Source organism: Falco cherrug, chromosome 1 (genome assembly GCF_023634085.1).
Source record: "Falco cherrug isolate bFalChe1 chromosome 1, bFalChe1.pri, whole genome shotgun sequence".
In the NCBI taxonomy this organism is placed as follows: domain Eukaryota; kingdom Metazoa; phylum Chordata; class Aves; order Falconiformes; family Falconidae; genus Falco; species Falco cherrug.
This window is the reverse complement of record NC_073697.1, coordinates 45,899,485-45,917,904: the sequence shown is the minus strand read 5'-3', so window position 1 is coordinate 45,917,904 and position 18,420 is coordinate 45,899,485. Positions and strand designations below refer to the sequence as shown.

Here is an 18,420-nt window from a genome sequence, read left to right as displayed (position 1 = left end):
AAGTTATTAAAAGAAAGATTCATCTAGAAGCAATTTCCAAGTTCATAAAGGTAACTGGGAACAGCCAGCCCAGATTCACCATTGACAACACTGCTTTCAGTGATGAAACCACTCCCTCTGAGTGACCAGCATACACTGGCAGTCTTTCATGGATGGTGACTGAGTGGCTGGAATACAACACAGGTTAGGGACTGACTGGACAGCCAGGCTCAAAGAATAATGGTCAGTGGTTCAAAAGCTACGGGGTGGCCAATTACAGGCTCTGCTTGACTCCTGAGGAACATTACCAGCTCCAACATACGTATCTTCAACCATCTGCACTATGGAACAGAACACAATCAGAAAGCTCAGAGGACAATAAATTGGTGGAGTGCTTGATAATGCTGGGCGGCAAAGCTGCCATTCACAAGAAATGACAAGCTGGAGAAACACACCAAGAACTTTGTGATTAGCAATCAAGGCAAAAACCAGAGCCCTGCACCTGGCACAAACCCACCTCATCCATTAGCACAGGCTGTGGAAAAACTGGCTAGGACCACTTCTACAGAAATAGATGTAGAGGTTCTGAGGGACAGCAGGTTGGATGTGAATCAACACGCTCTTGTGGCAATGAAAGTTAACCACAGACCAGGCTGCATTAGGAAGATTAAAGGCATTGGGTTGAGAGTTGTGATTGTTCTTCATGCTCAGCACTCACGCAAGCTCATCTGGAATACTGAGTCTGGTTTTCAGGTTACTTCCCTGCCCCTGCCAAAGAAAAGATGTTGACAAACTGGAAAGAGTACAGAAGGCTGCCACCACAGTGGTTCACTGGTTGGAGGATACAAAATCCTAAGAGGCTGAGAAGGGCAGGCTTGTTTTGCTTGCAGAAGAGAAGGCTGTGGGGAGTTGGAAGCAGCACAATCTGATAGAAGTCTTCTACTACCTAAAGGTGACAGTCACAGATAAGAGCTAGCCACTTTCTCAGAGTTAGAGCAAAAAAGGAAGGAGGTAGAGTTGACAGTTACCAAGTAACATTCCAGCTGGACACAAGGAAAAAAATATTTTAGGCAGTATAGTTGATAAGCCCTGCAACAGCAGCTGAAAAAGGTGGGGCAATCTCCACCGTTGGAAAGTTTCAGAACTAGGCAGGACCCTGAGCAACTAAAACTAGCTCTGAAGTTAGTCCAGATTGAAGGAGAAGCCTGAACTACACCGTCTGCAGAGGTCCTTTTATGAATTCATCTAGAAAGAGACTGGATAATAGATCCCCAGTGCTACTATAGACACCAAATTCATCTCCACATGAAGGTACGAATGGCCATACCAGTAAGACCAAAAGCCTCTCCTCTATCACTATCCTCTCTCTGAAAATATCTAGAAAGCATATGGCAATTGAAAAAATGCCAGAACATAAAGTTATAATCCCAAACAGTCTCTTTGGGCTTCCTGAACCAGAGGTGGGAGTTTTACTGTAGAAACGTAACAGGGTGTTTCTCATCCATGAACTCTGCTAGTTATTGTAATATATATTACATTTCACAGTCTCATGCCCTCTGTGAGGAAATACTCCTTGGTTTTGACTTGTCAACTGCTAGCCTAATTCAAAACCCTTTTTGTTCTTGTTTTGGAAAAAAAAAAAGGCAACATACACTCTCTCCTATGTCTCTTGAGATTGAAGAGGCTCCTTCTAAAGCATTCTTTGAAGACAGCCATTCTGTAGCTCTAATCACTCTTGCCCTTCTGTAGACATTTTCCAGTTCTACTACATACTTTTTCAGGATGAAGGAAGGGACAAAATGAGAGTAACTCATATTACTTGTGGGAAGAAGAAACCATGACTTTCCATTGCTATGTAATGAGGTTCTCCATTCTCCCCTTTCCCAACTGTTTTGTCCTAGGTTTGTCAACATTAACCTGATCATTCCCAGAAAACATTCACTCCCCAAGATCCCACTGAGCAATGATAATCATTTCCGACTCAGGTGTTATGTGTATAAGACTGGGATTGTTTTTTCTTTCCACCGTACCCAAGAACTGTATCACATTACACTTATCTATATTGAATTTCACCTATTTTAATACCCATTCGGTCTCTCATTCTTCTCCGATGCTTCACACTTGGGTTGTATCTGTAATACCTTGACTATTTCAGTATCATCAATGAAACCGGATCATCTCAGCACTCGCTCTCTTCCATGCTGTTCCAACAGCTGAATATCAGCAGTACTGGCAGAGACACCAGCAGAACGCCAATACTAGGACTCTTCCATTATACAGGCTGGTTACTACATCTTGATGTTGGTTTCTTATCTTGCACAGTTTCCTATCTGCATAAGGACTTCTGTCTTTTTTCTTTCAAAAGCTCCTGATAAGGGATATCTTAAAAAAATCACATAGTAATACAAACAATCAACCAAACCCACCACCGTACCATGTCTTTTTTTTTTAACATAGAAGTCCATATCTTTGCATGGCACGACTTTCATTTTTTAAAGTCACATTAACTGATGCACATTATTCCATTCTTGATTAGTCAGAATAGTATTTCTGCATCAATAAACCATTGGTTGAAAGGGAAGAATCAATTACAGGTATTAAGAATCTCACTAAAATTTTACCAAAGTAGAAGCACTGAAACAAAGCCTTCTACTTACTCTTTCTTCTACAGTCATCCCAAAAAAATCCTCAGACTACTTCAGCATTTATCAGAGAACTTCCAGAGAATAAAGGGGAGAACTGTACACCAAAGATTGATCTTCCTTAAGCCAAATGAGTTTATTTATAAGAACTGTTACATACTGCATTTCTGCTCCTTCAGAGGTGTACAACGTTAGGCCAAAATGTAATGGCTACTGTGTGAAACTTTGAAGACTATCTTGATGCTGCCCACATGTTTTCTAACTGGTACACCGTAATACCAAAATTTCTGAATGACTGAATTGCACATGTTTCTTTCATAATTAAAGTTCTGTGAAAAATGTAAGCCTTTATTCTCCCACATGTCTTTAACCTTACACTAGACCTTTAGCACACCAGGTCTCAAACTGACCTGGTCACATCCTGTATCAGCTAGATTTCCTTCTGCACTTATGCAGATTCAAGCCTAAAGAGTTCCAAATAATAAAAAAAAGAAACTAAACCCTAAACAGTCAGACCACAACATCAATCAAAAAGACTTTCTACCCCACAGTGACTGCATAGAGCAAACTAGTTCAGATGAAGCAGAAAGAAAGAGAAAGCAAAAACCAGTTTGCATAGCTATCATTTGGTTGTTGGAAATTATAGAGCAAAAGCGATACTTCAAAGTCATCATGCTTGAAGGAAAAATTCTTTGGTGGTGAAAGTAAGACCACTCCCCAGACTCCTGTTCACAGGAATTTTCTAAGGTTTATTTTCTAAAAACTCATTTTCACAGAAAACAATATAGAGAACAGAAAAAAGCATCTTTTACATAGGTTTGCAGTTCTGTAAAAGAACATCTGTTTTCCTCCTGTGTTTGGGAGAAAGCAGTTAGCAAGGTCTAACCTGACAGCAGTACCAACTCATAGGCAGGGAAGTTTTAACTATGTATCCTGACTTCATTACTGTCAATGGGAATCATCCTTCTTTAACTTTACAGTTTCCCAGCTGAAAGGAATTCCTTGCCACATAAAGCGTGAATTATTATTTTTTTTAAACACAAATACCTATACATTTTTTACGTCTTTCCAAATTAACTGGATCATGGGCAGGAAGGAATTTGAAATGGATTTTAAAGAATCTTTTTGCATACATGAGGTCAGATAACTAGTGGGAAGAAAAAAAAGTTTCAAGAAAAATAGTAAGAGTCCTACCAGATTAGGTGGAGGAAACCATTACAGAACTATGTTCTCCTTTCAAGGGTCAGAAAAATGATGTACTTCCTCTCCTCAACTGAGTTAGCTTAGAAGACCTGAAAAGCACTGAGATTTGTATGAATTTACAGGTCTCTGGGATAATTCAGTTGGAGACTGAGGTACAAATAATTTTTTTCAAATGCCGTATGTTGTGCCCTTATATGAAATTAAGCCTAGCCACAAATGGATAGGGAAAAGAAAGTGAGAAGTGCAGTGATGAAACTGCCTTTCAAAAAAATAGAACCAAAGACAACTTAGCTCTACTCTATGAAAGAGGAAAAAGGAGGTATGGGAATAAGGAAGACAGACTAAGATTTCCTAAATAGTTTTAATAATGTTTTAAGAGAAAAGGTAAACCCAGCAATAAACACCTTTAGGCTTTAAATTGTTTCCTTGACACAAACTTAGATCACCACACTCACCTTCCACAAAACAGAAAAGTAGAGGACATTTATTACACAGGACACCATTTGAAAAATGAGGCAGGGTACAATAAACTAGTGCAAGTTTTCCCTCAAACCACAGATTAAGCATTTCCATGCAGAATTACTGAAATTCTGTATTTTTATATATTTAATTTCTTCCTTTAACTCTTGGATTATTTCAGAACTGAGTCAGCATCATTATTTGTTACTAAAATCATCCAAAATGTAAATTATATATATAAAGAAGAATGAATTCTTCTGATGTGTAGCTCCTATCAATCCCTTGAAATAGTAATATTTTTGCTTGTTCTAGGCAAAATCAGAAAAGGAAAAGAAAGTTAAGAAACAGGAAGTAGCATATTTCAGGAATGAGAGCCTTAAAATAATGGATAGATTTAGGTTTAATTAGGTGTAAGCAGTCTTGAAGAGATACAGATCAAAACAGACAAAATAATTTCGTAAGCCTAAATGCAGTGGCAGATCAACTGGATTTAAAAAAAAAAATCAAAGCCCTTGAGACTATTGTGTGTTTTTTTTTTTTTTAAAAATCTGACACAAAGCCCAGTAGCTTTCCTTAGTTAAAAACAGGTCAGTTTTACAACTCAGGAAGACAGTACTGCATATTCTAGATCAGCTGTGTCTAGAAAGAAAATAGCATTATAACGTTCAAAGCTGCTAGTTATACAGGAGCAAATTAGCACTAAGAATTCTTGGACTATCCATCTGCCACATGCATACTTACTCAACAGAAGCAATTACAATTCTTCAAAATATTATCCTTTTACACAAACTGCTAGGAACTTACTGCTGAATACATTATGAACCTCTGAACAAGGCTTCCAACAACAAAATAAAGTAGTTTACAAAGCCATTTTACAGTTACATAAAACTGTCTTGCATCCTTACATAAGCAAATTGACAGCCATTTTAGAGTCCTGTCTAGAGCCACACTAGGGACATCAGAGACCACTTATTTTCAATGCACTTGTTTATAGCTGCCATCTTGGACTCATGTCTCAAATGAGATTTCTTCACTTTTCTCCTTTTGGTAGAAATATCTGAGTATTAACAAACACCTTAGCATTTCTCCCTGACCAAAGCAGCAGTCAAGTTGCTAAGCTAAGGTCACACAGCAGGTTTGTGTCCTGAGTGAGTCCCTTCATTTCTTTTGATCCTTCTTCTCCAAATATTTGTTCATTTTAATCACAGCATCACCTCTTTAAATGAAAGAGGTCATCATCCTCCTGTGTGTTTGCACAATTTAGACACCAAAATACTGGCTAGAGACTTTAGGCTAGAGATTCCACTTCCAATCAGATTACTCCCAAAATAACTTATTCCAGCTGAAGTGACAGCACTTCTCCCAAGACAAATTAATTAAGGATTATTAATTCAGCAGACCTATATAAAATACATGAATGACTGAAATTCTACTCACTATATTATCTGTTTTACTTTAGTTCCCACTAGTTTACAACTCAAAGTAATGCACAGAGCACAAAAAAAAAAAGCTAAGATGAAACCAAAGTAGGTTGTGAAGCAGCTAAATTACTGGCTACCAAAATGAAGATACCCTGTTGATTTTTCAAATCAAGTAATATTTTGTTAAGGTATTGTAAGTAATCAAGTAGTATAGCATATTCCACATTCTGGGTTAGCAAATCTCCAGGCTGTAAGCTCTTGGAGACCACAGGTACGATGAAAGCAGTTTCTTAAGTTTACAAGGACTGATGGATTTTGCCAGCATGCCCTTATAGCAAATACCAATCTGCCAACCAGTTCTTTCCTAAATCTGTGGGCCCAAAAGGTATACTATTATGCCGATTAATATAAGAACTATTGAACTGAAAGACCATGGGAAGAAGTTTAGAGAAGAAAAACTGACAGCGGGTGATCTGTAACATCCAGTAAGACCTCCACTCTTACCACACTAACTCGTGAAACATTTTCCTATCATGCTACCTAGCAAATGTTTGAAGCTCATCTTTACCCCTGTTTCCCAGCTCTTGAAAAACATTCACTACGTAAAGAATCAAAGATTTCAGATACTCATGCTTTATGTCAACAGTCAAAGACCCCAACATATTAGCTACCATACAGACATCTCATTTCTATACCAAAAAACATACACAAACCAAACTCAGAAGATCACAGGGCACTGTTGTGTGAAAACACTAAAAAGCAAGTATGCTGCAACTGTGAATCACAACATCAGATAAGTATTCATTTTGAAGATACCAAGACACTAACAGGAGGTCTTCTGTAAAATGCGTGAGAGCATTTTTCTTGAAGTATTTTCCTGCAGGGACAATGGAGCACTAATAATCAAGCAGCATCTCTAACTCATGGCCACACTGTTACTTACTGCCTTTTAATAGGTCTTCTTCTTTCATTAATCACTTTAGAATGTGTCCTATAGTGACTGGGCAGCAGTGGAAAAGAAACCAATTCCCACAGGAGCCAACTCCTACTTCAGCTGCTTTCCAATGTCAAACTTCTCCTAAAGTGTCAGAGTATCAGATTTTATGTAAAACACAGCAGCCTGTAGAGTCCAGTGCAGAAGAACAGCAGCAGTACAAAAGATGTCACGCTTGTTTGCTGACATGCACACATGATGTGTCGAAACAGGAAGTGCATTATTCAGCAACACACATGCTCAGTATGGACATCCAGTGAGTCAGAGCACCCAGTTCAAAAACTGATTTAGTGTGAGATCCAAGTGTTCATACTGAGTTAGTACAGAGCTGATTGTTACCAATATCCATGTTTAGCTTATCGTGACAACCTTCTGCTTAAAAAGCACTTTATAAATCAAGTAAGGATCTAGAAGTGCCCTTGTTTTTTGTACACTGATGTACTGATAGTGCATTAGGTGTTATAGGTTCTGTCTCTCCCCTCCTCAAAATCTTCCTGAACCACTTTCACTGAGCAATTTTTGCTGCTATATGTTCAAAGTTTCATTAAAAGCACTCTGTGGCTCATGATATCAAAGGTACAAAGCTATGTTCAAGAACAACAACTTACAGTGAAGCTTATTATCAGGAGGGAAACAAATCAAGTAGTGCAACCAATTACACAAGAAAATTAATCTTGCACTTTTTCTGCTTCACTGGGAAAAGAAATTAATCTGAACTGTTTGACCTCTTCATTAGTGATACAGATCACTGGTCAGAGTGCACCTCCAAAGTCTGCAATGATACTGGAAGGAGTTGTTAATATGCCAGATTGTTGTGTCACCATTAGAGACCTCAGCATGCTGGAGAAATGGGCAGACAAGAAACTCATGAAGTTCAACAAAGGGAAATGCCAAGTCTTACACTTGGGAAAGAACAGCCACCAGTACATGCTGGACAGCAACAGCCTGGAAAGCAGCTTTGCAGAACAAAAGTGGGGAGGGGTCCTGGTGGACAAGTTGCCCATGAGAGACAGCAACACACCCTTGCAGCAAAGGTGGCCAAGATCACACTGGGCTGTGTTAGGAAAAACATTGCCAGTAGGTCAGGGAAGGTAATCCTTCCCCTCTACTCCGCATGAGTTAGACTTACCCAAAGTGCTGTGCCCAGTTCTAGGCTTTCAGTACAAGAGAAACACGGACATAGTGGAGTGAGTATGGCCAAAGGCCACAGAGATGACTAACAAACTGGAGCATCTGACATATGAAGAGAGGCTGAGAGATGAGACTGTTCAACCTTATGAAGAGGAGGCTCAGGGGAAGTCTTATCAATGTATATAAACACCTGATGGGTGGAGTAAAAAAGATGGGAACCAGACTACGCTCAGCAGTGCGCAGTAAAAGGACAACAGGAAATGGGCAGAAAGTGAAATACAGAAAATTCCATCTAGAAAAAGATGTTTTTTTTAAATACCATAAGGCAGTCAAACACTGGAATAGATTTGCCTAGAGAGGCTGGAGTCTCCATCTTGGAGATAATCAATAACTGCCTGGACGTGGCCCCGAGCAACCTGCTCTAGTTGACCCTGCTTTGAGGGGAGGATATGGGACTAGACTGCCTCCAGAGGTTCTTTCGAACCTCAGCTATTCTGTGATTCTGTAGACTCAGGATAGAAACAATCTACACTCCATATAATCCCACTCTCCTATCTGTTCTCCTTTTTATCAGGTAAACATGGTATTTCCATGAAAAATGAGTATCTTATTAAATCTGCTGCCAGTATTTTCCCCTGCCACAGCTGCCAACAAAAAAGCCAAACAGCAGCTCTGAGAAAGTGCTCAAGTATTCTGTGTTTCTACAGTTCTCCTTTTCATCAGCTATTTTTTTTGAGGCAGCTGCAGTCCAGCTAACCCTAAACTGTTTGACAATGAACAGCCAAGAAAAGAATATTTTGACAAGCGATGATCCCTGCTTTCAGGTCTTCCATCTTCCACTTCTGGAGTCTTACTCCAATCAGTTTGCTAGTTCAATTTAATTATTCACACTTCTAAAGATAGAGATGAATTATCCAGCTCCCTGTCACCACTTGTTTATTAGTGTTTCAGCAAAGAACTATGGCAACAATGTTTGCATTCATTTGTTTTTAAACTGACAACTTTCATGTTACATGTTCAGATGAGACTACTATAAATCTCTATCAGTAGGTTGTTTTTTTTTTTTTAAAAAAACAAAACACAAAAAAGATTCCACAGCACTTTGTCGAAAGAATAGCTGGCAACCTTCTTGTCCTTAAGGAGGGACCAGAGTAGGGGGAATATTCAAGTATTATTTTGTACACCTAACCAGCTTCCCTAGATTTAGCTGAATAAGTCTATTTACTTCCCCTGAGCTGAACTGTTGAAGAACAGCTGAAGCACTTCCACTCCTGCAGCAACCACAATTTAGCTATGGAAAAGGGATTTCCCTTTGCAGTTTTAAGCACTCTTTCACATGAAAGGCACTGTTGGAACATACTGTAATGCAGAGCTATTACACAACTATTATCTAGTGATGTTGGCATGAGGAAGCTAGAGGGAGGAAACAGGAAGGACATAAATATGAGTCTACAATCTTTTATATTTTACTCACATGAGGGAAAGCCATCAGTGTTCAGAGCTCCAAGAGAAATGTCTGAGCTACTGTGTGGGTGAACAAAATTTAAAAAAATAATATGCATTCATTTCACACAGTGTTTGAATAAACTGGAAATAAAAATTCACAGAGGTTCAGTCCCACAGAAACTTGTAGGCATCTGCCTCCTAAGGAACAAAACTGGATTTCCTATCAACTTACTTCAGTAGACTTTAGCTTTAGTGTTCACTTCTCCCAGCTGCTTTTTCACTTGCACCACTAAAAAGTTCTGAGCTATGACTCACAGTTAAGGACATTTAAGAGGATACATTCAAAAGATTTGAGCACTGTTCTGGCAGGTTTTTTCAACAATGAAAAATGCTATTAAAAGATTACAGAACAATCCAGAAGTTTAACAGGTGCTGGGAAGAATCAATAAACATCATCTTTGCTAGGAAATTAAAGAGTTTCAGTGCAAGGGTGTCTCACCCTCTTACTATTTAGCTTCTCAGCTTTACAAACAACATTCCATTCTCTTATGTATATTTTTGTTAAGGTTTTTCAGGGAAAAAGAATGTTTGTAGAAATAAAAGAATTAGTCCAAAATATTCTCTACCTTTTAAATGGTTGGCACCTTGACAATCCATCTTAAGACATAAGCAGCAAAACAAAAACGCACTGATCCTCACTGCCAGTAATTTTTCAGAAAAGTAACAACCTAAGCTGTGATAACAACTGGAATACATCTAAAATGCAGTCTAAAAATCATCTTCTTAACTTTAAATGCCTTCACATTGTTCTGGCTGTGGAAAGTGCTAGAGCACTTTTTACAGCTATCTTAAAATTTATGCCTGATGCTGTCAGCTTTAAAATGGTTCAGGATAGCAGAAAGAAGCCCTCATATGTAAAATGGAAATCAGCACCTCATCCTTCTGCTTCCTGGACCTAAGTAGGATGAAGCTAGGAGAGTGGAGGACACGCATAAGAACATGGCTATGCGGCCTGCAAAACAAACACTGCAAAGAGCATACAGTACTTGGTGTGTGAAAGCGCAGCATGATCTCAGCACAAAGTTTACTTTGCATAAACATCTTCTACAGATGAAAAAATGTTGACACACTGACAGGAGAGATGTTTAAATCAGTATTTTGCGATAACGATTCTTTTCTCTCAGCTCCCTTCCACAGTTATCGCCATGTATGTGGCAGACCTACTGTAAATACACAACGCAAGACTTCAAACAAAGGTTTCCATTGATTCCTATGAGCATCATCCTTCCAGTTCAACAGTTCTCAGAGGCGACGACCTTAACGCTCAGCACCCAGTCCTTCATTTGCTTTACAATACCTAGTTAAAGCCTAAGAGCAACTATGCAGTCTTGGGAAACTACCACCCTTCAGCTAGACCCAGAACCTTCACCGCCACTCCGTGCTTTTACCAAACCGTAAGTATTTTGCTTACTCGCCCCTGCAGGCCTCCAGCCTTTTCCAGTACGTTTGTCCCTTTTTTATATCTTAAGCTTATCTCCACCTTGGGAGGGGGACACACACCAAGCAGCCAGGGAACCATGTTCTACTACCACCTCCCCTCCCTCCCCTTTAACGCATCTCCTAACAACGCCACGCAGGGCCAGCTCATCAGCCGGGACGAGCATGTGAAGCGCCCCTGGGGTCTTCCCGAGCCACCATCCGCACGCCCCGAGCCCTCTCCCCCTGCCTGCCTCGGTCCCAGCCCTCTCCCCCCCTCGCCTCCCCCCGCCACCACATCTTCGCCCTGCCACCAGGACCTAACCCCTCCCCCCCCCCCCCGGCCGAGTCCTCCAGCTCCCAGCGACCCTTTTTGTGTCCCCAGCGCAGCCCGGGGGCCAACCCTTCACCACGGGGCACGGAGGCACCCGGGGAGGGCGGCATATTCCAGGCACGTCCCTCAGCCTCGGCGGAGGGGGAGGGGAGAAGCCGTAGCGGCAGCAGCCGAGGCGTCAAGCGGAGGAGAACGGGGACGGGCGGGAAGCTGCGTGGTGGGAAGCGCCCCCCCGCCGCCCCACGGGCCCTGGGGGCTCCTGAAGCGGGGAGCAGGCAGGAAGGGGGGCCGGGGCACCCGGCGGCCCAAGCCCTCATCTACCCCTCGGCGCTGCCCCGGCGGGACACTAGCGGCTTTACCCCTCTCCTCCGTGTCGGGGGATGAAGGGAAAGGCTCAGCACCCACCTTGAGAGTGGGATACTCCTGCACCTTCAAAGTCATTGAGAGCTGAGCAGCTGATTCCTGCACCGCCATCTTGGATTAGGCACCAACCTCCTCCCTCCTCCTCCTCCCCCGCCCTCCCCCAGCCCGGACCGGAGGGAGCTACCTACAGCGCGCGCGGCATGACGGGCAATAAAGGCCTTCCTCCGCCCCATCTCTAATGGAGACGGGCCGAACCAACGGCTCTCGCTGCTGATCGCGGCCCAACCCCTAGCCCCCCACCACCGCGGCGGCGTGGTACGCTCCACGGGACGGTGGTGGCGGAAGAGCAACAGCTGGGCAACCAGCGCCAACCAATGAAGGCCGCCCTTTCGAACGTTCCGTTTGTGCGCGTTGATACCGCCTTAGAGCTTGAGAAGCAGCGCCTGATTGGGCAGCGCGGTGGAAATGGGCGGGGCTGCCTGGAGGCGCGGACAAATCAAATGGAACTACGGCATTGAGCTGGGCGGGTTTTGGGGGGTTTATGGACATCCAGCCACCCAGTCGCGATAGAGAAGGCTTTCCCATCGTCCAATCAGAACCTCCTCTAGCGCTCAGTAGGCGGAACCTAAAAGTAAATTTTGATGGTGACTTAAAACGGCCGTTGTAACACCCCCTGAGGTGTCCGGGAAGAGGAGGGGCGGGGCGGGGGGCGGAGCCCGGAGGACGCGGTGCGGAGCGCGCTTTGACGGGCAGGTCCCTAGCCAACGCCGTCGCGCCGCCCTGCTGACGGGCAGAGAGTTGAGCGAATGGGTGGCGCCTGTGGGGAGAACGGGCGGGGCCCCGGCGGCGGCCCGGCGTGTGGCGGTGTGTATATTGGCCGGGGTGGGGACCGCCCCTAGTAAGTTCCGTGGGGAGGAGAGAGTGAGTGAGAGTCAGTGAGGCGGAGGCGGCGGGAAGAGGTTTAAATAGCGGAGACAGCGTGAGTCCCCTTCCCCTCAGCTCCCTCTCCCCGCGCTGGGCCGTCCTCCCGTGCTTCGCTGCCGCTCTCCGTTAGCCGGGGCAGGCAGAGGCGCCCGGTGCCGTTCCCCTTCCCCAGCCCGCCGCGAAGCTGCCTGCCCTCACCGCTGAGGGGCGGAGGCGGGGCGGCCCCGAGCCACGGCGGGGAGGCCGCGGCGGATCCCCGCTCCCGGGCGGGCCGGTGCTAAGTTTCTCTGGTGAGGCGAGGCGCGGGGCGGGAGCAGTTCCCTCGCAGCCGGGCCGGTCTTGCCTTCCCCGCGGGGGAGGGGGGTGGGGAGGAGCCGAGGAGCGTGCCCGGCAGCCCCGCAGCTCTCCCGCCGGCCCGGCGCCCCCCTCCCCTGGGCGGGCGGGCGCGGGCGGCGCAGCCCTGCAGCTCTCTCACACGGGGGGAGCCGTGAAGCCCCGGCCGCGGTGGGAGGGAGCTGCTACCGCCCCCCGCCGCCTGACCGCCCCCTGCACCGCCGTGCGCTGCAAGTCCGCAGCAGCGGTTATACAGCTCTGGGGATTCTCCCCTTTTCTTTCCTTGTTGGGTGTGTTTGCGGGCTCTCAGCTGTATCTCGAGGCAGCTGTAGACCTGTCTCGGAGGGCTTGCTTGTCTCGCTGACCTCTGTTCGGTCCCTGAGAGTGGTCTGCGGGAGCTGGTGGGCCCTAAGGTGAAAGCACTGGTTTAAATGAGCAGTAAATCCCTGCTGAGCATACGTGAACGTTTCCATACAGAAAAAAGGGACTGGTCCTGCAGACTGCCTCTGCTTGTGTGTCTGAGAGAATAAAGACGCTCCTGGAGTATTAATCTTCTGCCTGTTGACATAAAAGCTACTTTCTTGATAATAAGTAGGCTACTTTCCGGATAATATGTAGAGGACAGTGTGTTGCGATTCAGCCATAACATGTACCCTCTTACCCTACATGAAGCTCCTCACTGATTTGAGCACCTTAGTGAGTGAGACGGAAGAGACTTTGTCAGACATTGAAGCTGTTAGGTCTGCAGTAGACAGTGAGAAAGTGTAAACGTGCCTATCGGGAGCTGTACACGCAGCGATACAAACTTTCTTTTCTTGTTGAAGTCGGTGGCAAAAGTTCTGTTTCTTGATGCAGTTGCTTGCTACCATCAGCAGGTGTATTTCAGGTAGTGTGCTGTGGTGGTTTGAGGCTTGAAAGAGACCCCAAAATACATACCCATTAATAATCGTGGTGGTTTTTGCTATCTTTTCTAAACTTTGTGGTTATATTATTTCTGTCTGCAAAAGACTGTAGAAAAATAAACACAGGTATTGCCAGGAAGCATGTTTAACTTTCATGGTTTGAAAGAGCAAATCATATTTAATAAGTGTCTGTCTTTAGAAAATTCAGTAATGTTGTTTCTTTCCAATGTGCCTAGGCCCCCTTGCAACTGAGAGCATCTATCCACCACAGAAGGATGGTGGTAAAGAAGACTTACAAAGTGATGTAACTGACTGTTAGATTATCTTCAGCTTTGTACTGCAAACTATTTTACTTGTGTTTACTCTCAGCTGCCCTGGCATTCAGTCTGGTACTGACCATAATCAGCAGACATGTGCCTAAATGTAATTTGCAAAGCCTTTGTTTAAGAAGTATATTAGTAAAAAACATTTGTGTTTGTTACACCTGGGATTAACATTCATGTCTAGACATGATCTTGGGGCTGGATTCTGCAAGAGGATTTGTGTAAGGAGGATTTTGGCTCCATTAAGGCCTGTGCAGGGAATGGTTCACCTGAGCTTGTCAAGTGGAGGACTGAAAACCTAGCTTAGTTGTTGCTGTATTTACAACCATAATTATGTGGCATTATAAATTCTCCCTGTTGTTTCTGTGTTAAATATTCTGTGAGCTTATATTTAGAAGGAAATTTGCTGTTCAATATTCCCTATCATTGATGCTACTGAACAGCTTGAAGTGGGCACACTTTAACTCTTTAGGTCTGTGACGCCTATAGGGACTGAAGAAGTGTGACTGGCCATGTAATTTACTAAGTCACATATGTATTTGTCTGAAACACTTATTTGCAAGTTATTTTTTTTAATATGTAACCTCTTAATGGTCCTCTCTGATGATACAGTAGCTAATGTAGCACAAATATTCTATGGATGCAGGTTATGTGCTCAGACTGTATCTGTCTTTAAACTGGAGTATTGGTGAAGGTTTGTCAGACATTAGTAGCCAAAGTTAAAGGGTTTGCTTAATGGAACAGATGGCCAAGCAACCATCATGTCAGAGAAAACAGCATGTATTCCGTGTATTCTTAGTTTAACACAAGAGGGAGCATGTCTAATCTTTAACCTTTAAATATTGCAACTTCAGAGAGGAAGCTCCAAGTGTTGAGTGTCAACTAATTTATGTTCTAGGCTCCATGTGCAAATATTGATACAACCTATGTGTACTTCTGGCATGTTTTCAACTTCAGGTTGCAGCCATTGATTTATAATATAAATGTTGCAGTGATCAATGTGGAGATAAGAATGAAGCTAATGATCTTTTGAACTGGTAAAAATCTGTAGTTTCCTGCTGAATTTAACAAAATTTTTATTGTTATTGTTATTCCTGGGTCTGGGTATTCATATACAGAGGTTGTACTATATTCTTTAATATAAGGTTAATGTCCTCTGGTCTTTGGTTTAACCTACTATACAAAGCCGAGGCTTAATTTAGTTATATTTATTTTAATTACCAATACAACTTTGCTTTTACAGTTTGTATAAATTCAACTGCTTTAGTCTTAAATAGGAAATACACATTTGGAACTACTAAGAAGGTTTGTGTATCATATCTTGTTTATTTTTCCTTGTCCCCTAGTGCTGTAAAATGAAGAATAAAAATCAGCTTCCATTTTGTATTTCTTGGCATTGTCCTGTTCAATCATAATCTAATAGTTAGTCCTTGTTTAGTGTCTTATTAATGTGAATTAGCAATTAGTTAAAATCAGGCAGTGCATACAGAATACTCCAGACCTTTAGGAGGACCCTACTCATTTGACAGTGTCTTAAAAGCATTTAAATAGTCTTCCGCTTTGCTCCAGGTCAATGATTAGAAAAAAAATATCCGTATACCATGAAGCATTGCATGCAGATTATGTATCTTTCAGAAACATAAATACTCTGGATGTTATTTGGTGGAGCAAAGCAGCAACCATAGTGCTCTGCTTCTGTGTGCTGAAGAAAACTGCAGTGTATTGAGATTTTACTACACTTGCTTTTCTTTCCTCTTTGTGCACATTATAACTTCTGTGCTAGGGTGGCAGAAGTGAATGTATATCACCATCGTTTTCTCACTTTAGCAGATGAGACTGGCCTGAGGCAGTGATATAGTCCTGTGTTGGATCAGGTGGGAGCACAGGTTGCCCCACTCTTCCTCTGAGTAAATGGGTGGTGATTGTACTGTCCATCTTAAAATGGAGAAGTAGAAGCCTTTGCTACAGTCTTCTGGTGAGTTGTGATGTTTGTGAAGTATTTAGGACCATACCTTTAATCTACATTACTTTTTTCTTCTGAATAGCGAGATAAATTTTGGTTTTTTTTTAAAAACTACTGTGCACAGTGTTGACAGAATAAGGTGTTAATATGAAAGCAGCTTGTCTTCAAAATATGCCAGGCAGCTGTCTTTGTAAGACAGAAATGTGAGATGACCTGTACTAATATCAGATACCTTAAGATAGGTGTTCAGTAAGTATTAAGACTTTTAGAAGGTAACAAGGATGAGACAGTTACTACTGGGGACATGGTTGCTTTACCAAGTTATTCACAGCAATGGAGCATTTTTAATGAATTGCTCCATTTTAATGGACGCTACTTGATTTTGTGTAATACGTATGCAACAGTACTGTCAGAAATTCGTAGAGGGCAGAGGGACACCTTTTGTTGAACAAGTGTTGATATACTGAGGTTTGTAAGGATCAAATGAGCTGCCTGTTGTTTTTGCTGGCCCCTATCAGTCAAAAGGGTCAAAACTTAATGCTTTGGTTTTCGCACCCAGCAGACTTAGGCCATTGCACATTTTTTACATGAAATGCATATTTTTGCTTTAAAAGAAAGTAATAATATGACTGTATAGTTGTGGGTTTTTCATATTGTAACTTTAAGCATATAACCGAAAAGTGTATTAGTGCATCTGGCTTATGTAAATAGGCTGGAGAAGTTGGCTTTATTTCTGTATCTGAGAGGAAATTACCAAGAGTGTGAAAACGCAACAAACAAAAAAAGCTGCCACAAACAAAACCCAGCGATTAACAACAGCAGGAGAGATTGCCCTGATGTGCCACAGTTTAGAACATTGTTGTGAAGTAGTAATTGCAGATCAGAGGCTTTGTTTCCTTATTTTAGCATGATTGTAAGAACACTTTCCTTATCAGGGGAAAATGCAGATGCACTCAGCGACTGAGGTTACAAAGTTACCATAATGGATTAGAGTTGAGACCCTCTGTAGAGTCCGTTGTCTGTGCTGAATCAGCTGTGTGAGCAGACAATTTAATATCTCTGTTACGAATCTGGCACCTTCCAGGCAATGCATGCGTGTAGAAGTTATTTAGAAATTATTCCATGTTTACGCAAACCGGTTTTCAGGTGTCAAAGTAATAATTTGCTTTATGAAAAAAAGAAGGGGGGCAAAAATTCACTGTGTAGATAAAATTCTTGTGAAATCTCATTCAAAAAAAGAAGACTTTCATTTGCATAAAAAATGGCATGTGGGACATGGTGATAAAGTACACAGCCTCCTGTAACTTTCTGAATGGTCTAAATGGATGTTTTAATATGCAGAGGGGAGGGGGCTTACCTGTGAGCAATATTTTAGCCATGAGCAATATTTTTTGTTCCTTTTTGAGTTACAGCCCCCTGAAAAATGGGGGGGGGGGGGGTGTGTGTTTAGAAAGAAAGTGCTGACACAGCCTTAACTACAGAGCAGTGCCCTGCATGCTGCTGCAATAATTGTCCAAGGCAGTGTTTTCTGCTTTCCTGCCATTGTGCTTTACGTTCCTTTAATTAATTTCATTTTTAACTTTCTGAAAGTTTGATATTATTTAAAGCCCATGGCGTGTGTGCAAAAGCCAGCGGAGTAAGGTTGTCAGAGTAGCATGGACTTGTTAATCTCAGCCTGATCTTGTCAGTAACAGCAGAGCAGAGGGAGAGGAACTCCGGCTGGGGCAGCGCTCCAAAGGTTTGTCTGTTATTTTTATACCTAAATTACGTCTTAGTAGCAAACTATTCAGTATGCGGAGCGTTGTCGGCGATCTGTAGATTCCGTAGTTGCGAATATGTGTGCGTTTAGCCGTGTTGTTTGTTTGCGAGAGGAGAGGTTTGCCTCTGTGTGTATCGGGGAGAGCGAGTGTGTGTTACGATCGGGGAAACGCTGAAGAAGAAGAAACCCTGTTGGTTCTCCATGCAAATGACCGCTTTGGTTGTAACAAAAGCCTTGATGTTGGGCTTGGAAAAATGATCTGACAGTGTAACAACCCCAGGCCACTTTCGCCATGTTTTTGTTTATGCATGTTTCATTCCGTTTTCCGTAGCTATCTCGCAGATGTTTCCAATTTCACTGTGGGTTGTTTTTTTTTTTTTTAGCACCGTTGAGCCTTTTTGGAGTTAGCAAGAAAACGTGTGAAAGAATGTTAACAAAACAGAGAGGTGTTGCAGATGTTTATACTTTAGTTCTTGCGTTGCGCCTGACGATACTGGCAAAGGGATACAGTGCATATGAAGGAACGTAAGAAGCATCTGTTTTAACTGCCGAGCTTGTAATTTCGAAATGTGCCCATTGTAACTTGAATATTAACATAAACAGATGAAGTGAGCACGTTCCCGGCACAATGTGGCTGGTCGAGATCTCATTTGTTTGCTACTGTTTTTGAACAAAAAAAAAAAAAAAAGGGGGGGGGGGCGCGAGTAAGGCAAGGAAAAGAATATCTGTGACACAACATGTATGCTCCTAGATAAACTCCTGCCATCT

At 42.7% G+C, this 18,420-nt stretch overlaps 2 protein-coding genes across 7 annotated transcripts in view; one reads left to right on the top strand and one right to left on the bottom strand.

The window, feature by feature from the left end:
- The window catches only part of MAEA (macrophage erythroblast attacher, E3 ubiquitin ligase), a 54,376-nt gene extending 42,473 nt beyond the window's left edge, over positions 1-11,903 (bottom strand). For 3 of the 6 annotated variants that reach the window (XM_055717262.1, XM_014285964.3, XM_005446387.4), the window contains exon 1: positions 11,491-11,623. In XM_055717262.1, coding sequence (XP_055573237.1) covers positions 11,491-11,559 — 69 coding nt within the window. In that variant the 5' untranslated portion in view covers positions 11,560-11,623. The other 3 variants (XM_055717395.1, XM_027815481.2, XM_055717345.1) reach the window with 3 other exon arrangements.
- A 434-nt stretch (positions 11,904-12,337) lies between these two features.
- CTBP1 (C-terminal binding protein 1) overlaps positions 12,338-18,420 on the top strand; it is a 251,664-nt gene continuing 245,581 nt past the window's right edge. The window contains exon 1 of the mRNA XM_027815475.2: positions 12,338-12,427. The gene's annotated coding sequence lies outside the window, so the exon portion shown is untranslated. The remainder of the gene's footprint in view (positions 12,428-18,420) is intronic.